Here is a 20,529-nt window from a genome sequence, read left to right on the forward strand (position 1 = left end):
TCTTATTGTTCAAATTAAATATTAACACTATAGCTGAAAGAGAACTTACCGCCAAACCTCTGATGATGTTGATATCGTCTGGATGAATATATGAGTTAAGCAAATCTATATTCCAAGAGAAATCAACCGGATTGATGAGATCTTCAACCATAAAAGACTGATTTAAAAATTTAATATGGTTTTTTGGTAGTATTGACATCGGGTGGCAGAAATCTAGAGATCATTTCAAACGGATATGATTGCCAAGTTCACACTCTTTTGATTAGTTTTTTTTACCCAGAAGTGTACATCAACATATGTTTCTCCATCCATAAGATAATGAATGAGATATGTGTTTTATCCAGAGAATTAGTATTTCGAAAATATCTTTCTTTGAAAACCCTTGAAAATAAGCACCCCGACTTATCTATTAAGTGCCATAATTTTTTTGTCAATAAAATCGTATTAAAGTCTTGTAGATCCGTGAAACTCAAATTCCTCTTTTCTTTTATGTGTATAAACTTTGTCCAATGAATATCATTGAACTCCGTTTTTATTGCCGCTATCACCCCACTGAAAATGAACTATAGTACACGTGATTAATTTGATCATTTAGCTCAAAAATATATTGCAAATAACTTACTAAACACGGATCATACAGAGACGATTCATTTTAGTATTATTCATGTAAAATTAGTATCGAGTACCCGTCAGTAAAGTTTAAATATAGATTCAACACAGCTTTATCTTTAAATAAGAAGAATCTCTCCTTCCTTCCTCTTTATCCCTCCACCTGCTCCGCTGCTCGTATGTGTTTTCTTGTCCCACACTCATATGGCAGAAGAAGAAGACTCTGGGTGGAAGACAAGTTATGGAAGCCACGCCCTTGACGAGCTTTTTGTTAATGAACCACATCTCTTATTTCTGCCACAAGAACAACATCTTAGGCTCATGCCAAAGGAAAATTCCATCATCAACAAGTTAGTCTCATCAAACTTTGACTCCGGTCCAAGACTCCAAGATATCGCAAACGCTGTGGCCATGGTTGAACCCCTAACCCACCCAGTCCGACAAATCTCGGAATCAACGTAAATGAATAGAGAATTACTTCAAGAACTCTTATTTACTCTGTTTTTTAATATCAGCCTTCCATAAAATTTACTTACGACTCTTGTTTATCAATTTAAGGGTCCCAATATTGAGAAGGCGTACTTTGAGCAAGGTGGATAGGTATACATTAAAGGTGAAGAACAACTCTAACGGAATGAGTGATGATGGATACAAATGGAGAAAGTATGGTCAGAAATCCATCAAACATAGCCCCAATCCAAGGTATATAATATATATATGATCTGATTCAGAATCCTTTATCTTTCAAACTTCTATGGTTCAGCCAAAGCATATTGTATATGTTCAATAAAATTTGGTCACAAGCCTAATGTTACTACCATGTCTGATTTATGTGTAGGAGTTATTTCAAGTGCACAAACTCAATATGCAATGCAAAGAAACAAGTGGAGAGATCAATTGATGACCCTAACACATATATCATCACCTACGAGGGTTTCCATTTGCACTTCACCTATCCTTTCTTCTTATCCGATAGCACACATAGATCCAATAAAAAACCCAAAATAAAAAATGAAGCTCAAAATAAAGCCCATTTTGAAATCAATCCTAAATCTCAAGCCCAAGAAAAAAACAAGCAAATTAAACTAGTCAAATCAGACTACCAAAATTGTATGGCCTATGAAGCCGATGGAAACACACCGGCAAACCTGGAAGATGGTTTTTTTCCCCCACTTATTCAAGGCTGGCAGCAACAAGGGCTTCTTGAAGATGTGGTGGCTACGGCAATAAAAAATATTCCGACCAATGATGGTGGTTTGGCAGCTTCTCGGTCTTCATTACCGTCTTATACTTCCTCAACATGCTCTTTTTCTCGGACCGATTCACCACCCCTTTCTCCATCTTTCTTTAAGTTGGATTCCCAGTTTTTTCACAGCGGATTTAGTGATGAAAGAGTTCAATCGGATCTTGAAAACTTCAAGCATTTATGATATTTGTATTAAGTATATGTTAATATGTCTCCGAAAATTATTGATTTTTGTTCGTCTCTCTCTCTTTCCGGATCAAAATAAGATGTTCTTTGGGACAGTTACCAAACTAATCTTTTTCTGATGAAACTCATTACATACTGAGTTTGGCTTACATACAAATGGTTAATTTATACAACATAGCATGTAAGATACATATATGTTTCTACTTAAATGATATGAGATTCCTACTTAAATGACATAATGTGAGATATATGTATAGATCAACTTCACTCAGTGTGAATCCAACAGTTCAGTAGACTTGGCCATGATATAAAGGGATGAATAAATAGGAATTACCGAAGAGATCTTCAACTTACAGGAAATGTGAACGATCGAGACTCGAATCAAAGCCCAAACTAAAAATCATCAAACTTATTCAAGCTGCTGTAGAAACTATATATAACAAATCTTTTTTTTTTCTCAAAGTTCTTCCAAGAAAGAAAGACCTTATTGTTTTGTTGCCAGGCAGACACAAGAAGAAAGCAACCGAGAGACTCTTGTTTCACAGCTTAGAGAAACGAGGTTGTCTTTTCATCATCTGAGCAGACACAGCTTCGTTGAGATCATCCGATATAAGCATACCCGAGTTCCAAGTAGCCACGTAGTCAAGACCTTGTTCCACACTCATCTCTCTACTTCTTAACAACACAGCCTTTGTCCCCGTCACAGCTAAAGGAGACTTCGCCGCTATCCCTGAAAATAAAATAAAAATTATTAACTTTAATCCTCATTCTAAAAATCAAAATTAAATTACCTTCAGCGATCATCGTGACGCCTTTATCAAGCTCCGACTTAGATCCGAAAACCCGAGAAACGAGCCCAAGATCCTTCGCCTCACCACCCGAGAACCGTCTCGCCGTCAACGCCAACTCCATAGCGTTAGCATACCCGACGATCCTCGGCAACCGCTGGAGCGTACCGAGATCCGCGACGATCGCGAGATCAACCTCCTTGACCGAGAAGAACGCGTCCTCGGAGCAGTACCTAACGTCGCAGGCCGTGACGAGATCGACGCCTCCTCCTATACACGCGCCGTGCACGGCGGCGATGACGGGCTTCCGGCACCGTTCCACGGCGGTTATCGCCGCCTGCATCGATCCGATCCTGCGGCGTAGAAGCTCGCTCGAGCGTCCCCTGTCGCCGCCGGAGGAGGCTCGGGCCGAGATCGAGGAGAGGGAGGCGAGGTCGATGCCGGAGCAGAAGTGTTTTCCGGCGCCGGAGAGGACGATGACGGAGACGTCTGGGTTTTGGTCGAGGGAGGATAGGGCTTTCGGGAGCTCGGCGAAGGAGTCGAGGGATAGGGCGTTGAGTTGCGACGGCCTGTTGAGGATGAGGTGGAAGACGGAGGATGAAGTGTTCTCGCGAACGATTTCTAGGGTTTTGTAGGGATGATCCATTAGCTTCGGATTGAAGAAAAGATGGTGTGGTGATAAGTTTAGAAGAGATTTCGAGGTTGGAAATGTATTTCGTTCGTTGGGAACGATGACCTTTTTTTATTTGATTGGAGACGGTTAACGTTAACCGTTTTCCGGTTATCAAATAGATGAGCCGTCAACTTTGCAACATGCTTTGACAGGTCACCCGGCTGCTCATTCATTTCATTCTTTGTTTATATACTTAATAATCATATGAAAGTCTAAACAATGTTTGTAGCATAGGTGAAAGTTGCTCAGATCTTGAGTCGAGGTAGTTTGATGAAGTCTCTTCTTACAATTGGATATTTGTAAGAATTGTTAAAGAGTTGAAGCTGGAAACAAAGAAGATACAAGCAAATTTATGATGCCATTTTTTATTATAGATAGCATTTATGTTAGCTAACATTTTATTTGGTATCCGATATTATTTATGCATAGTGGGTTTTCACCATGTAAAAAACAGTTAAAATGTTTTAAACTTTAATGATTTGATTCTTTTAAAGTTTTTATAAAAACTCTAATAATTGCTGACAGAATATATTATATTTTGAAAATATTTTGAAAATGATCATTTGATTTGAGAATATTTTCACCTTTGCAGATTAACTATCCAACTTATAAATATAGTTTTTACAGTTTTCGATGGATTTTAAAATTTAGTTTCATAAAAGATCCACGTTAACATTTCCATTTTTATTAATGTTGATTTTAGGGTTAAATTTACGAAATCATTAACAACTTGGAGATTTAATTTACGCATACTATGTATGATGGTGAAAATCAATTAATTTAAAATATTCGACCAACTGAGCATTTTTCAGTGCTCTCCAGGAGAGACAATTTTAAATTAAAAAAAAAATCACAAGGGGGTTATAATATAATTGAGCCATACCTGATGAGCAGTTTGTCTTCAAGTACAATGATAACTCTAAACAACTTTTCCTTTCCTATGATAAAATGTTTTAAACAAAAACTTATTAGTTTATTATATATCAATTTACTAACCCAAGAACTTAACCTTAAAAGGGTGTATCGAATTATGCATTTTAATACTAGAACTAGATTTTGATCCGCGTTTTCAAAACGCGGGTTTATTTTCTTTTATTTTTTAAAATTGACAAATATTTAGTAAATGTCTTATTTTCATATATATATTTTTATAAAAGACTTAAGCTTTTTATCTTTCTTTATCGTGTTTCATTTTAAAAGAGTATAGGCCTGAGCACAATATCCGGACCCGAAGAACCAACCCGAAACCGACCCGAAATCAGGGTCCCGAACCCGATCAGACCCGGGGTAAATATCCGAATGAGTTCTAAATTACTATATCCAAAGAACCGGTCTCGAACCCGATCCGAACCGAGAACCGAATGAGTATACGAAGATATCCGAAATGTGAATATATATCTAAAAATATATGTTATAATTATATTTATAATTATTTTAATATTTTAAATTAATATTATAAGTTAACTATAGTAGTTATTTTTGGTACTTTTTAGTATTTTTGGATAAAATATGATAGTTTGGATAAAAAAATTACCCAAAAAAAACTGTTTAGAATGGATATTTTTGGTTACTTTTGGTTACTTTTGAGTAATTTAGATACAAATATTTGAACTGAATCGGATACTTTGGTTACTTTGAGTTCTAAATTACCGAACCCGTTTTAGATACTTTGGTTATTTGGTTATTTTCAGGTTCTTATGCAATGAGAACCGAATCCCCCCGGACCTGGAAAGATCCGACTCGAATCTAACCCAAAATTTTATAATACCCGAATGGAGTTTAATTTCAAAACCCGATACCCGAAAGAACCGATCCGTATCCGAATGGATACCCGAACGTCAAGGTCTAATGAGTATTTATGTTTAGAAAATTAAACTTTATTTTTAATCAATTAAGTTGGTATAACTCTTATAAATTAATTTTATTATGTGGTTAATTTTTTTAATAAAAATTATATACTTTTAATAAAGACTTATACTTTTCAATGAAAAAATTCAAATTTTTATGAATTTTAAATTATATTAAAAATAAAAAACATAATAATTAAGTTATTAATTTTTGTTCACTACACAAAATATCAAGAATTGTTGAAAATAAATTATTTGAATTAGGAAAAAAAAAAGAATTGAATCTGATTTCTTAATCAGCCCAAATGGCCCAAGAGATATGATGTGGGCAGTGGGCTGGATCAAAAAAAATTGACCCAATAAAAATGTGCTATTAATATTACTTGATTGCCCTTAATGAAATAAGCAATGTGAGTTAAAGAAAGGGTATGTTTAGTAAAAAATCCAAATGTGCTTGTACTTTAATAGTATAGATATCAATTTTTAAGCAAGGGGAAATCATGGGTTGTTCTTGATTTCGACGCTCTGTGATATCTACCAAAGTCCACATGCTTGTTTAACTTTCAAATTGCTTTTAAATATATATATTATAAAGGTTTTTTATAAATAAAATTTGCTTTTTCCTCGACAATGAAGGAATCGTCCAAAAAAGTTGAAGCTGATGAAAGCAGTTTGACTCCTCCCCATCTCCCAACTTGATACGCACCACATGCTCTCTCTCTCTTTCTTTATCTCTCCCTCCTCTCTCTTTTTCCCTGCTGCTTCTCTTTAATGCTCATTGTTTTGTCAAGCAAAAAATGGAAGTTCTGCTCTATTGACGACGAGATCCTACCCTAATCCTCTAATCAGCAGGTAACCCATCTTTTGCTCAGATTAATTTCTTTTGTTCTTATAGCTTAAAGTAGAGATTTGTTATATACTTAGCTTAAAACAAATATTAAAACAAAAAGTTGTGATAATATTGGAGAAAAATTCTTTACCATAAATGGTGAGACATCAACTTTATCTCACTCTTCATTTTTATTTCCATTTTTCTACTTATAGATAGCATCATAAAAAAAAAAGAGGGATGGTTGAGTAAAAAAAATTACCATTGGTTTTGCATCTATAGATGAATATATAACCCTCAAACCCCACTTTCTCTACAAGGTTAAACAAGAAATGTTACTCTTTTCCATTAGCCCTATAGATCTTAGGAATCAAAAAACCTTGTTGAGGTTGTAAGTAGTAGACAAATGTTACGGAATGTAATTTTAAAAGAGTGATAACAGCTTTTGAGTAGTTAATCCGCATCTGAGAAAGGCTTTTGATAATGAAATGGTAAAGGAGGGGCCTACATCTTGAAGGATTGTGCCCCCCACAAACTCAATGAATGTGAATTATTGGTGAGCAAAAAGTTTTTGTGATGAGGGTATCTTTTGTTGTTGGGTTGTTATAGATGTGGATGAACTTGTGATAGAAAAACTCTTACACACCCAAAATAATAAAATACAAGAAATAACAACTTCTGCTTCCTCTGTTGTCACGTTACAAAGAGATCCATAAGTGTGTGTTTTAAGGTATGTTAGTGTTTATGTGATCTGTTAAATTTCTCCTAGGTAAAGAGTATTTTTTTTGCAAATTGAAGTTTTTGTGTATTTTATTTCTTTTTGACTTTACAAGTTGAAAGCTTCTTAGAGATCTGTGTTTAGTATTTCTCTTATACTTATTGTTATTGATCAGACAACTACTCTCTCCTCTTAGGATGAAGTATATAGATAATTGAGCAAATCAGAGAACTTAAGCTAAAAAAATCCAAGACTTTTGTTATAGAGAACCTTGGAAACTTTATATAAGACAGCTCACAGTTCACATTTTAATCGGAACTTCAATTTTAGTAATATCTATTTTTATCTTTTTCATTTTTTTTTTCTTCTTGCTCTGCCTCTAGTGTGTAAGAGAGTTAAAAAAGTAGACCAATATTATGCTAGTTTTATAAACTAGCTTTGACAAGCCAGAGTTAAGGTTGATTTTATTGTAACCAAAAAGTTCCAAGTTTTGAAATAAATTATTACTATATATGCTATTTGTAAACGCCTTTTCGTACATTTGCTAGTTAGTTTCTGATGAGAATTTGTGATTCTTTCAGATTTTGGTGGCCATTGTCTGAATGGATTGTGAATGGGAAAATCTAATATCTTTCGGTACTTCATCAGCTGAAATTCCAAGAAAGCTACGACCAATGGATTGGGAAGCTGATGAGTTTGATTGTAGCTTTACTACAGCTGGTCTAGCTCATGCTTTCTCTAAACGCTCAAAGTCAACCTCCATTAGCTCTTCATCACCCGAAGCGAGAACACTCAACTTCACATCAGAAGAGTTGGGGAGCAGTGAAGAGTTCGCGAAAGGAATGGATACCTCTCCGAGTCTTGATCTTTCCTTTGGCTCTGGTGAACCGGTTCTTGGTTTAAAGCTGGGTAAGAGAACATACTTTGAAGACTTCTGGGAAGTGGAGAATGCGGCCAGAGGCTCGGCACTTCCTGTGAGCCTTGTGTCGTCATCTTCTGCTTCTCCCGTGAAGAGAACGAAATCTGTTGCTCAGAAGTTACAAACTCCTCGTTGCCAAGTTGAAGGCTGTAACCTCGATCTCTCGTCAGCTAAAGACTATCATCGGAAACACAGGATCTGTGGAAACCATTCCAAGTCCCCTAATGTCGTTGTGAGTGGTGAAGAGCGTCGGTTCTGCCAACAGTGTAGCAGGTAAAAGTGGTTTTTGATCAGTTAGGTAAAGCATTAAAGACAACATATGACCTTTTATGTTTTTTTTTTTGGGTCTCCAAAGATTCCATTGTCTCTCTGAGTTTGATGGGAAGAAGCGTAGCTGTCGCAGGCGTCTCTCAGATCACAATGCAAGACGTCGCAAGCCAAATCCTGGGAGGACATATGGTATATACAACAATTACTATTTTTTTTTTATAACCATCATTTCTCTTTAATTATTAAATGAAAATATAAATTTGATACCATTTAGAAGTTTGGGGTTCACAATAATTTTGTGCATGCAGCAGGGAAACAACAGATGGATTTTGTATGGAATAGATTTGCTCTTATCCATCCAAGAAGTGAGGAGAAGTTTCTATGGCCAAATCCAAAACCTATACCATCTAGAGGGTTAATACAGCAACCTGCAAAGACTAGAGCTGAGTTGTTCAGTAAAGGTTTGTTTATTTCTCTCTCTGTTTATTATATATATATATATATATATATATTGATCTTGGGTTCTTGTGTTCATGATTTTGATGATGTTTGTTTTATGTTTGGATACTTTTAGAAAATGTGACAATCTCTTCAAGGATGGGTGCTTCTCAAGATCTTGATGGTGCTCTCTCTCTTCTGTCAAATTCAACATCATGGGTTCCCTCTGACCAGCCAACACGGTTTTCCCTTGATCACCACCCCACAACCAACCTCCAACCCATGGCTCACCGGTCCGTGACTCAACTCAGTACGGTGTCCGACTATTGGCAGCCGGACCCACCAGCTGTTGAGGGTCCAACTGGTCTACATAGAAACGGGGTGGGCAAGTTTACTGAGAACTACTTCGGCTTGAACCAGTTTTTAAACTGAATATGTATTGCCTTGAAATCCTGATAAGATTTCGTGTAAGGATCATGCAGGCATAGTGTTAACGTTAATGTAGGAGCTGTGAAACTTGCTAAGACGCCAAATCCTGTCTTCTTTATTTTGTCCACTAATTTTTCTTGGGTTTGATTGAGGAAGCTGTGGCAATTAGTCTTATAAATCATCTTGTCATGTTATTATACACTAGAATTTTCATATTTCGTACTGATGGTGTAGCTAACTGCAAAATTGATCAAACGCACGATATGACATGTTAAGACCGATATATTTATTAAAGAATGATAGATTTATTTTGTAGACTTCTTTTTCGATGTGGTAAATTTGTTTTGAGAAGTAGATTTATCAGTCAATGGTGGTAAATTATATTTGGGTGATAGACTTACCGTTAAATGGTAGGCTAGGCTTATCGCTATTGATGTCAAAAGTAAAACTATAAATGATAAATGTATCTATGATTTTGTTTCTTTTTATTATAATGTCAAAATTTGTATGTTTTAATTTTATTTTTTTTAAAATGAATTTGTTTTAATAGTTTTTTTCATAAGTAGTAGATGCAATTTTTCATCTTAAAACTAATAAATGAATTTTTTCATATAAAATTTTAAAAGATCCTATTTGATGTTCATAGGTTTGTGTCTCCTGAGAAAACTGAAACTAATTTTTGAAAAATTGTTAAATTATGAAATGACTAGTGGTTTTTCGGTGCTACGCGCCGGGTTCGTACGTTTATTATCAGATGAATTTGTATGTTATTTTATGGTTTTAGTAAAGAATATATGTTCAAAAATATGACGATGAAAATATGTTGAAAAAAGTGATATTTTTCGATCCAAGAATGATTAGCGATCATAGTGTACTTTGTTTTGAATTTGCTTAGATCAAAGTAGAATATATTAAATGGTTGCGATCGATTTTAATAAAAACAGAATAAAATGTTGATACTCGTAACAAAGTTAATTTAGTTAAAATTTAAAAATAAAATAAAATTAATGTTAAAGAAGGCAAAATGTATTTACTTTCCAATTGATTTCAATGGTATGCTGTAATGGGAACTTTTAGAAGCCAATAATTTGGAATTTTATTCACTACATGTGAATATATATGTACAAACACATTTAAAAAGAATACCTTGATAGATATACAAATCCAGAGAATTTAATCATAATCCAACTGAGTTTGTACAATATTTTATAATGATTAAAAGAATGCTCCCACAAATTTTTTTTATTTTAAGAAGTTCAAAAACATTTATGAATTTTAAGAGAAAAACAAAGAATGTGGAGTGTGATATTACAGCCTTAGTTATTATATACATATAATATATATATTATATATATATATATAATTGTCACAGACAGCCTTAGTTATATATCAGTGTTCTGTAATCATGAACTATTGTTTTCTTGGAGAAACCAAATGGCACAACCATGATACCTATAGATTGCTATGTATTTTTTTCAGACCATTCATCCCAGGGAAGAACCCGTTGGTAACATTATGTGATGTTGCAGAGTTGCTTGCATTTGTCACACCATTGATTGTACTGATTGTTCCATAAAAACAAACAAAAGTCAATTATAAGTCTAGCTGACCAGGTCAATTCATTGGGTCTTCACTGTTTTCCGGTGATGAATACGTCATCTGCAATGCTACATCGCCATGTAAAGGCCTGAAGAAACCTGCTTCTTAACTCAACGTTTGCTTGATAAGAGCTCATGCCTTGTTGTTACTGTTGTTGATGATGTTCTGCAGAAGAAGATCCCCTTAATGATTGATTAAGGGCTGCATCACTTTCCCTCCAACTGAGATAGATTGAGAGAGAAGGCCAGAAATATCGTTAAAGATCTCAAATGAATTCAATTTCTTGGGCATTAAGATTTCAATGGCACTATCTTTCTCTAAGATCTCTGTTGGTTTCCTATATCATTTCCTCCTGTAAATAAATCAATATGAGAGTGTTGTATTGAATTATTGAACACTGTGAGGCTTTATATGTACCTTTATTTTGAGGTCAGATAGTTGATCAAGCATCGACCAAGCCTGACAATGAGAAAACAAATCCAAAATTGGGTACTGTTCTAGATTCTCTTTAGACTAAATCAAATCCAAAATTGGTATACACAATCTCAAGAAATCACAAGCTCAAAGAAATCTAAGGAGTAAGTTATTTATGTCTGAAATCGAACAGAACCCAGAGAGAAAGAAATAAACCAATACCTGTAGATCTTCCAACCATGGCTTTAAAACAGAAATCATCAAAGACAAAGCCCTTCCCGTCATAGAAGCGAGAAGCGGAAGATGTTTCCAAATAGGATTGTGGCAAAGGATTGTGGAAAGGCAAGTTTTTTATGAGATTCGCGAAGACTGAAAAGAAACCATCAATAGATGAGAAGATTAATGGTAAATCTGAAACGTCGTTTTTGTGAAAAAAAAGTAATCTGAAACGCCGAAGAGGCGTGCTAAGAGACGATGTGATGGAGAAAGCCATGAATCTGTTTGTATGATAAAGTACACAAAATCGCGTGCACTACACATAACAGACGAAGAAGAGGAGAGTGAGCAGTACGCATATCACAGACGATCCACTATGGTTCCGACACGTGTCGATAAACCCCACCCTCTACATAGCTTAAGGAGGCAGATAATTTAACTTTATTGTATTAGATATGCGTATATATGATTTTGTGTTTTTCGTTATAATGTTAAATGTTGTATGTTTTCATTCTTTTGATTTTTTAAAATGTATTTGTTGTAAGAGTTGTTCTTTCCATAAGCAAATATATACAATTTTTTCATCTCAAAAACTAATAAATGCAATTTTTTATATAAATTTCTTAAGAGATTTAATTAAAATGTGTCGATACGATTTTTATATTTTTTATTTTTCATAATTTTGTAATCATTTTTAATATATCTCGGGATTACATATAGTAAACATAATTTATTAAATATGACATCTTACGTTTGTGTAAAATTATAGTTTTTAGAATTTTCTTTATTTTGTGTTTTTAATTTTTACTAAAAATAGAATTTTTATTAGCATGGCCCGGATCTCATACGTAGAGGAATTATTTAAGTTGAAGGTCCAAACACCTTATAATTATTAAAAAAAACATGTTTTTCACATAATTTACTAATCCAAATAAACCAAAATAGAAACTAAAATTTCTGCAATATCCAAATATAACTAAACTTTGTGTTCCCAAAAATCTAAACTTGAATTTATCCCCGCACCGAATCAGGTTTTGACACCGAAAAATCCATGCCTATCTAATCCCTTTTAAAATTTAAAATACAATTTCCCCTTAGATAAACCCTTTGACCAAAAAAAAACTTTTCTCTTAAATAAATACAGAATCGAAGTAAAGTAAGACCACATTTTTGTCTGAAAACCAAAAAAAATATATTTCCTTTGGACGGTCTCTCTTCTTCAATCTCTCCACGATTCTACCTTGCGTTATCCCCAAAACTCGCAACCTTTTCTCTATCTACAACACCATGAGTCCTATCGCCATCACCCAGCTAGCCACAGGTCTTAGCGTCTTAGCCGGCGCGGTTTTAGTCAAATCGGTTCTTGACCAAAAGCCTATGGCCGGTGGTCCGTTCCCTCGCTGTCCGACCTGCAACGGCACGGGACGAGTCACGTGCTTCTGCTCTCGTTGGTCTGATGGAGATATCGGATGTCGTAGGTGTTCCGGTTCTGGTCGTGCGTCTTGTAGCAATTGCGGTGGAACCGGAAACCGGTACACCCTTTACCGGTTCAAATCACGGTTCGGCCTCCTAGTCGCCCTTTCTGATTCCAAATGATCTTCATATTACTTCTCTTCTCTCTATGTCTGTATTGTAAGTTGAGTATATGGCCCTGTTCGGCGCATGATCTTAATCTGTTTATATGTATTATACAGAATAAATTTTATATAGCTTTCTTGATTGTGTTTTTGTTGTGGTGGTGGCTCAAATCATTAGTACATAGACTATGTGTTTGGTATAAATATTTACTAGATTTTGACCCGCGCTTTTGAAGCGCGGGATATTTTACGATGAAAATTTTTACTAATAATTTAACAAATATTTTGGTTATTTTTAAAGAGTGTGTATTTAAAATATTTTTGCATTTAAATCAGTATTTTTAAATTCAATCCGATTGTGATTATACCGGTTAATCCGGAGATCTGACAATTCAATTTATGTTTTTAAAATATTCATATTAAAAATTACTAAAACCCGAGACTAACCGATTGAACTGATGGATGACCGATATGTAATCTAATTAGATTTAAATTGTAATAGTTTCATAATTTGCAATCTTATAATCGAAATTTTAAAGTTCACTATTTTGTAATTTTATGAAACTATGACGTTTCTACAAAATTTTAAAGAGAAAATGATAGATATAAAATAACTAAGATTAATTATTGTATTATTTGGAAACATTGATAATAGTATATAAAAAATATATTGTTTGGAAACGTTGATAATAGTATAAAGAAATAAGTATATTGTTTGGAAACATGGATAGTACTATAAAGAAATGAACATTAGTGACTTAATGTATGTTTAACTATAAAGTAGAAATGTGTATTTAATTTAAAAACTTACGAAATAAATGTTAGGTCCAACAGAATGTTTCTGTTTTAATAAGATAGATTATGTTAGATTCTTTACGCTAATCGCTTAGGATATTAAGAAAAAAAATTCGCAAAATAGCAATATACTTTCATACATGTCACCAAGAAACATAAGAATTGTTATTGTAATCCATCTTCTTTCCATATTTCTCTAAGGAGCTGATATCTTACGGTCTTTCGACGTCCGTGTCCTTTCGGCATCCACTCTGATGAACTGGTTGTTCCAGGAGCAGAGATTATAGAGTTGATCGATGTATCTAAGTCATCCAGCTCATCGTCGCTCGTGTACTGTTTCTTATATACCGATAACCCGGTTTCGGATAAAGATGGATTGTTCAGCTCTCCTATGAAGCGTTTTATGGAATCTGTAGACGGCATTAAGTATACTGTTGGTGATGCTGCACAAGGGAAGACTATGATGCATCCATTATCTTCTTCGGTCAAACCCTGAGTTTCAGACAAAAAGGGTCCGTCAAAAACACACACAGTGACTGTTTTTAGTGTGGAGATGGTTTTTATTCTTACCTCGGAGTTCAAAACATCGAATAGTCTTCTAGGGATTCTGTGCGGGTTAAATTCGTCTGGGACAAAGTTTCGTAGAACTCTTTTTATTATTGGTGGACCAAGTGTTGGACAAACCTTTCAGACAGGAACAACAAGTAAAAAAAAATTAGTGAAATTGGAACAAGAAGTAATGAGTTCTGAGTAGTGTATTTACCTCTTTTCTTGTGGATTTGTCTGCAAGCATTTTGAATGGAAGCATCATTAGATCGCCTAAAGAGTTAAGTAGATGGAACAATCTGAAATTTTCACATTCTGGCTTCTCCTTATTATTGCTATCATCAGATATGTCTTTCTTTTGCTCGAATTGATCCTCAAGCCATCTAGACCAAGTTCCAATCTGCAAAAGGCAAATAAACATGTTACATACGTAAAAGTAATACTTCTTCTATTTCAAATTATATGATGTTTTAGTAGGTTTATGTTGTTTCAAAATATAATATGTTTTGAGGTTTCAATGTTAACTTTACATTTATTGAAAACTGTTTAACCAATAAAATTTTACTGGTATTTTTATAATTGATTAAATGATTTTAAAATTATATATTTAAAAATATTTTTTAGAAAAATGTGATTTTTTTTATCTTTGTGCACTCAACCAAAACATCATATATTAAGAAAGGGAGGGAGTAATATTTTTGTGGTTGTGAACATTGTACTCATGTGGAGTCTAACTGAGTTACCGCATTTTTTAGTTCTGCGCCTGCCCCGAAACTTGCTTTTCCTGCTGGAATTGGAAGAACATTTATGTCACTGATCGGATCAGAGACAGGATCTGTCGGCATTTCACTTGCTGACTCACGAAGTATCGCGTTGAACATTGCTACATCAAGTCTACTGATCAACTGTTCCATAACCTGATTTTCAGAAGCAAGTTTAGCAGCTATAACAAGAAAACCTAATAAACCGAACTAAAAAGCTTAATGTCTCCTACCAATTTAGCAAGCATAGGTAGACAACCACACTCTTGTCTTGAACCTCTTAGTGGGCAAAGTCTTTCACAAGCAGCTTTGAAAGCACTCTTCCATAGCTCTATAGCATAGAGTCCCTGGTTCTTATGACCTAACCGTCTTTTCCCCGAAACTTTCCTTGTCATCAATCCTTTAACCGGTGCAGATTGCATATACGGCGTCATACTCTGCAATGTGATCATTTTTTCAGATCAAAGGTTTGATGAAAAATCTTTTAAATAAGAACCCATTTCGAAATTTTGTTTTTTTAAATTACCTGCCACCATACTGATTTAACAACACGAGAGAATATCCAAGACTCGAACTTCTCCAAAGCCGCAAGAAAAGCTCGAGGATCTTCCCATTCGTCTGAACCGGGTTTGATAGAGACCAGATTCAGTTTCTCTATACCTCGGCTTAAAGTTGCTCTAAGCACAATCGAATTTGATAGCCAAAACGTTAACCTGTGTATATATTTATATAAAACACGTAACGTTAGAATCATATGCTAAGATAAACCATCAAAAGTATTATATTATGGAGGGAAATAAAAATCAAATTGGTACGGTTAATGTGTGTACCTTGGAATATCATTTCCACATGCTTTAGAAACTAATATCAATCCAGAAACCGCGGCTCTAGCTGCACATGCTCGCTTAGAATGATCAGAGCCATTTCCTTTACAAGCATGAAGATAAAACCTAGCAAGACGACGAGCTGGTGCGTGAACCTTGCTCATGGAGCTACTATGCTCGGCGACCACAGAGTAAACCGCTGCTTCAAGAGCTGCTGCTTCTTTCAGCTCATCTTCAAGCGTCTCTGTTCTAGGCTCTTGCGGAGTTGTTGTTAAACCTAACGTGTTGCTCACTCCACTCGCCTTTTTCCGGATATCATCATTGATTGTATTGGTACCGGTTCCGTCAAAAAGCACCTGAATAGACTTGAGCTGTTTCAGTCTTGGTACACCTTCCATGCCTAGAGTCTTTCTTCCTATGGCAAGAGTGTTCGTCCGAAGTCTCATCTGTTTCCTCGCTGCGTCTGGAGGTAGCGGAGAAGGAACTGATCTGATCTCAGAGAACTGTTTCTTGAGCTTTGAGGCAATTGTATCGTTCTTTTGTTTTTGGTCACTCTCTGCGCTCACAGCCACTAACTCATTGCTCTGTCTCTTTCTCTCTTCTTCTCTTAGTAGATTCTCGATCTCGGAGACGAGTGCTGCCTCGTTGTTACTGTGCTTAAGCGTTACATGTTTCCAACCTTTCTTCTCATCTCCCTTCATCTCAGCCTCTGCGTTCTGCTTTGATTCAACCGTTCAGAAATATTTAGTCTTACTTCTTCAGGAATGCACCAACGAAACAGTACTACTATACATATATTGCATTAGTTATTTTCAACGATCAGATCTTGATAGCCCTATCACAATCATGAAGTGAAATATTTGCTATACAATACTGATCTTTTAGAAAAAGTTCAGTGAACAGAGAAAAATGAAGTAAAAACAATCATACCAATAATTAAACAAATCATCAAATCTTGTTTCGCTAATTTTGGTGTTCCAAAAAAAAACATCAAAATTTTTTTTTGGTGTACTTGGTACAAATCATCAAATCTTGTTTTGGTGAAAGCCTAAACATATACCATAGAACCTCTACAGATTAATAATGTTAGTACTTTAAAGTTTTATAATTTATAAAGATATTAATTTAAAAAAAATAATTTTAAGATTTTTCTAATTTTTGAATATTTTTATTTATAAAATAAAAATATATTTAATTATAATTTTTTTACAAAATATATAAAATTATAAATTTTTTGAAATTTGACTTTCATATTATTTTATTATATTACTTGGTTTATATTTTATGTTTCATATAACTTATATATGGTTTTTTTAATATAACTTTACTAAACATTATCAAAATATATTGAAATGTTAAAAAATGAGCTGAAAGTAATATAATTAATTTATGATGTTTAGTTTGTACTTATATAAATATATATATATAGATATTATTAATTTATGATTTTAATGAGATTGTATATTTACATAAGATTTTTTTAAAAATATTATTTTATTATTTTATCGATTGGTTTCATATTTTGAAATGGTCCAATTTAAAATCGAATTTTTATTAATTTATCGAATATTAATTTATAGAAATTCTATTGTATATTCCTAGTTATCTAGTAAAACTAGGGAACTCAAATATTAGATACTAAGGGATTTTTGCTAGATACCTGATGTGTGATTTTTCTTTTGCGTGTATTTTTTAGTGAACAAGATATACTATCAATTAAATAAGGTATTATCGGATAAAATAGCATGTTCTTTGTTTTCTAAAGAGTATACATACTGTCACTTTAAATAAAATATGTGATAAATGATTCAAACTACTTGTGATTTTGCCATCTGTATTTTGACGAGAGTAAAACATTCGAATTACAAACAGAATTTTTGTAACCAAGAATCATAAAAATATCCAAGAATCTAGAGCATAGACGTGCGTACCTCAGATCCAATTCGAAACACAATGTGCCTAATCCAAAGATTAAAAAATAGACACAAATTATTATGAAATGCGTACCATGGGATATGCTTCACACATAGCTGAGAAAGAAACCCTGCGTGAAGACGAACTCTGCGACGAAGCATCATCGTCGTCATCCGTCAACGACGCCAAACTAAACTCACTACCTTCTTTATCAACAGATCCTCTCATTTTCGGCTGCGACGAACTGCTACTCCTGTAACCTTCATCCTCTCCGGCCGGCTCGATGGTTAGGTAAAACCTCAGAGTTCGCATCGTTCCTAGAGCTTTTCTTGAAAGTAAACGGAGCCCCCACGGGAACAGAATTGGTCAACACGCCGTAGTCAGCGAGGTTGACCACGGCCGAGCCAAGAAGCTTGTTCTTGACCCCCTTGTCTCTCTTCTTGGCGTCGTAGACATGAAGTTCAAGAAGATTCTTATGAAACTTCTTGTCCTCCACACCTTTGGGTTCTAGCGTTAAGGCTAGCCTAAAGGACTCGTTGAACATGATCGTGTCTTTGCCCACGACCGCGATGAATGAGCCTGAGCTGTTTTCGCCGTTCTCCCATTTGAGAAGGACGCATTGTGCGGGGACTTGGCTCGTTGGCCATGGCTTTAGCTCCTTGATTGAGATTAGATACTCAACGAAAACTCCTTTGTCTCTACGGCTCTTTGTTCGAAGGCCCAACAACATTTCTTCTGTTTTGGATGTGGATGAAAAAGTGATTGTTGATTATGATTTATTAAAAGGGGGGGGGGGGGGGGGGGGTTGATTGTGGGTTGTAATGGAGTTCATGTTTTGGTGAGAGTACTAAACAAAACCACCTTCCTGAATAGGACGTGGGTTGCACCAAATTTGTTTTTCTTCTTATTATATAAAGCATGAGTGCTCTAATATAACCATTGCCTTTATGTATTGAAATTTTACTCATTCTACCCATCAGAACTAACTAATATATTACATGAACTAGCAATTGATGCTAATGGAATTAAAAAAATATGTTGAATAAAATAGTAGTAGTATCTTTTTAATATGAATATTGTTATTATTCTTATAGAAAATGTTGTTAGAATATCTCCAAACTCATTCCATATTTTACTACAAAATAGAATAAAAAATAGAATAATGAACAAAGAAAAATAATTACTCTATAAATAGAACAATGATTATTTTGTTTGTTTGTTACTTTATTTTCCACTTCATATTGCAGTAAAATATAGAATGGATTAGAGATATTTCAAGAGCGATATTACTGTAGAAAAGAATCGAAAGATTATATATATTTTATATAGAAAAAGTTTTGAAGAATCAACCAAAGGACATTTGATGGTAATAAGTGGTAGATTTCGTCGGTGAATTCTGCCCCGATTCGTGCATACATTTTCAGTCACACAAACTCATGTTGTTCATTAAACCGGGCCAATCTTTGTGTGTTATTTTAGATGCTTCCATGTGTGTATCAGAGCATTCAGTTCTTGAATATTAATCTTCTTAATAATCATGATTTAAAAGCTCTAGATTACCAAAAAGAAAAAAAAGTCGTCTTCTTCTACCTTATCCCTTCTCTCTCTAAGACCTCCAAAGCGATTTCAGATCTCCCTCCGGTCCGGCGTCGCGTCGTGCGCGTGAGCGTCGCGTGAGTGCCCGGCTCCGGGGGGTCCTTCTCTCCTCTCTTCCTTGGTTTCTTTTTGCCGCTTGTCTGTCCATGTCGGACTCTCCGCCTTGCTTGAGTTTCTGGGTTTGCGATTCTGAGTCCGTCGGTCGTCCTCTGCGCAAGGATCTTCTGTCGGGTAAAGTTTGTGCTCTCTTTGGTAGCTCAGCGCGTAGTAGCAGCGATGGCTGGCAACCGGTCGTCGTTTAGGGTTGGGACTGGTTCGTTTTCCATTCAGATCTGGTCCATTATTGTCGTCGTTTATTAAGGGTGTTTGGTTCGATCTCTGCTTCTGCTTGCGGTGGTCTCTGCCGTGGTGAAGTTTGTATCGATCTTCTTTCGGGTATTGGATGCGGGTCCTGTTTCGGTGTCGGAGCGGACTGCTCCTTTGCCTCGGTGGTTAGGTGAGCTCCGGCTCTCTGTTTGGAGGTGAGCTCCGGCTCTCTGTTTCGGAGGTGAAGCTAGAACCAGACTGTGCAGGAGGAGTTGACAACTGGTTTCTATCAAGCTTTACGTTGTTGTTTCTAGGTTGTTTTATCTGCCGTTGCGGTGGATTCCGGTGGTCGTCTATGGCTTCTGGAGACTGTCTTGAACTCGGCATCACCTTGAGCATCCTTGTGACGGCCGCTTTTCCTTCTCTTCCCAGGCTTTAGCGGCAGCTATTTCTCTCGGGTTTGACCTCTTAGCGTTTTCATTGATCAGCTCTCTCCGTCGACTCCGGATTTGGGCTCTTTCAGCTGGGTTTTGGCTACTGGTTCTCGGTAGGCCACAAGTGTGGAGGCGGTTCTCGGGGAGTCATTGACCGCCTCCGAGTCGCCACTTGATCTTCGACCACATCCCGGTGCCGCTTTAGACGTTTGGCTCTCTTGCGGTAGTGGTTTTGATTTTCCTTGCAGGTTTGTGGAGGTTCAGAGGGTTGGTGGTGGCGTCAATAACAATCCGCTCTTTCAGTTTTTTTGGCAGCTTGGAAGTGTGTTCAGTAAGGGTTCTCGAGCTTCTCGGTAAGGTCTTGGTCCCTCACTTCTAAAGTTTGTCTCGTGCGTCATGGCAGTGACGGTTACACTGTCTCGAAGTGATCATCAGAAACCAGCTACTCCAGAGACGACAAGGGAAGTCCCGGCATCCAAGGAAACAAGGAGAACCTCACCTTCCCGAGATCATTGTCAATGGTTGAGAACGGTAACTGATTCCTAAGGATTTCAAAAGTCGGACTAGTGGAATGTGCCGGGTTTAGTGGGTGGGC

General features: G+C 35.7%; 5 protein-coding genes and 1 long non-coding RNA gene across 8 annotated transcripts; 3 read left to right on the forward strand and 3 right to left on the reverse strand.

The window, feature by feature from the left end:
• The first annotated feature begins 727 nt into the window (after positions 1-727).
• Positions 728-2,093, forward strand: LOC108826626 (probable WRKY transcription factor 49). Its single transcript, XM_018600012.2, has 3 exons — positions 728-1,067; positions 1,168-1,311; positions 1,448-2,093. Exons 1-3 carry the CDS (start codon positions 814-816, stop codon positions 2,037-2,039), a joined length of 990 nt encoding a protein of 329 aa, XP_018455514.2. The 5' UTR covers positions 728-813; the 3' UTR covers positions 2,040-2,093.
• Positions 2,094-2,344: 251 nt separating this feature from the next.
• LOC130499757 (delta(3,5)-Delta(2,4)-dienoyl-CoA isomerase, peroxisomal) lies at positions 2,345-3,741 on the reverse strand. Its single transcript, XM_056994129.1, has 2 exons — positions 2,833-3,741; positions 2,345-2,771 (listed from the first exon to the last, which is right to left on the reverse strand). Exons 1-2 carry the CDS (start codon positions 3,473-3,475, stop codon positions 2,581-2,583), a joined length of 834 nt encoding a protein of 277 aa, XP_056850109.1. The 5' UTR covers positions 3,476-3,741; the 3' UTR covers positions 2,345-2,580.
• Positions 3,742-5,993: 2,252 nt separating this feature from the next.
• LOC130499756 (squamosa promoter-binding-like protein 2) lies at positions 5,994-9,174 on the forward strand. Of its 3 annotated transcripts, none has more exons than XM_056994128.1 (5): positions 5,994-6,201; positions 7,478-8,088; positions 8,171-8,274; positions 8,397-8,546; positions 8,660-9,174. In XM_056994128.1, the coding sequence occupies exons 2-5, from the start codon at positions 7,499-7,501 to the stop codon at positions 8,953-8,955; spliced, it is 1,140 nt and encodes a 379-aa protein (XP_056850108.1). In that variant the 5' UTR covers positions 5,994-6,201; positions 7,478-7,498; the 3' UTR covers positions 8,956-9,174. The 3 variants fall into 3 exon arrangements, with proteins under 3 accessions (XP_056850108.1, XP_056850106.1, XP_056850107.1); XM_056994126.1 differs by having other exon boundaries at positions 5,996-6,201; positions 8,394-8,546; XM_056994127.1 differs by lacking the exon at positions 5,994-6,201 and adding an exon at positions 6,506-6,908 and having other exon boundaries at positions 8,394-8,546.
• Positions 9,175-10,323: 1,149 nt separating this feature from the next.
• Positions 10,324-11,462, reverse strand: LOC108823360 (uncharacterized). Its single transcript, XR_001945040.2, has 3 exons — positions 11,188-11,462; positions 10,969-11,010; positions 10,324-10,903 (listed from the first exon to the last, which is right to left on the reverse strand). It is a non-coding gene; the product is annotated as an uncharacterized LOC108823360 (long non-coding RNA).
• An 885-nt stretch (positions 11,463-12,347) lies between these two features.
• On the forward strand, positions 12,348-12,907 carry LOC108823359 (uncharacterized). The gene is given in 2 exon segments (XM_018596541.2): positions 12,348-12,714; positions 12,717-12,907. Coding segments are annotated over 2 exon segments (297 nt in total). The 5' UTR covers positions 12,348-12,468; the 3' UTR covers positions 12,768-12,907.
• A 629-nt stretch (positions 12,908-13,536) lies between these two features.
• On the reverse strand, positions 13,537-18,366 carry LOC108823357 (uncharacterized). Its single transcript, XM_056994386.1, is given in 9 exon segments — positions 13,537-14,045; positions 14,124-14,237; positions 14,317-14,499; positions 14,843-15,016; positions 15,094-15,297; positions 15,387-15,573; positions 15,691-16,400; positions 17,692-17,892; positions 17,894-18,366. Coding segments are annotated over 9 exon segments (2,535 nt in total). The 5' UTR covers positions 18,329-18,366; the 3' UTR covers positions 13,537-13,718.
• Between the last annotated feature and the right edge of the window lie 2,163 nt (positions 18,367-20,529).

This window comes from Raphanus sativus, chromosome 9 (assembly GCF_000801105.2).
Source record: "Raphanus sativus cultivar WK10039 chromosome 9, ASM80110v3, whole genome shotgun sequence".
Taxonomy (NCBI): Eukaryota; Viridiplantae; Streptophyta; class Magnoliopsida; order Brassicales; family Brassicaceae; genus Raphanus; species Raphanus sativus.

Bases quoted from the DNA above. Each gene is read 5' to 3' on its own strand.
- LOC108826626 (XM_018600012.2), top strand. From the start codon at position 814: ATGGCAGAAGAAGAAGACTCTGGGTGGAAGACAAGTTATGGAAGCCAC. The intron at 1,068-1,167 runs GTAAATGAATAG...TATCAATTTAAG, and splicing joins CGACAAATCTCGGAATCAAC to GGTCCCAATATTGAGAAGGC. The intron at 1,312-1,447 runs GTATATAATATA...ATTTATGTGTAG, and splicing joins AAACATAGCCCCAATCCAAG to GAGTTATTTCAAGTGCACAA.
- LOC130499756 (XM_056994126.1), top strand. From the start codon at position 7,499: ATGGATTGTGAATGGGAAAATCTAATATCTTTCGGTACTTCATCAGCT. The intron at 8,275-8,393 runs GTATATACAACA...TTGTGCATGCAG, and splicing joins AAATCCTGGGAGGACATATG to CAGGGAAACAACAGATGGAT. The intron at 8,547-8,659 runs GTTTGTTTATTT...GGATACTTTTAG, and splicing joins AGCTGAGTTGTTCAGTAAAG to AAAATGTGACAATCTCTTCA.
- LOC130499757 (XM_056994129.1), bottom strand. From the start codon at position 3,475: ATGGATCATCCCTACAAAACCCTAGAAATCGTTCGCGAGAACACTTCA. The intron at 2,772-2,832 runs GTAATTTAATTT...TTTTATTTTCAG, and splicing joins CGTCACGATGATCGCTGAAG to GGATAGCGGCGAAGTCTCCT.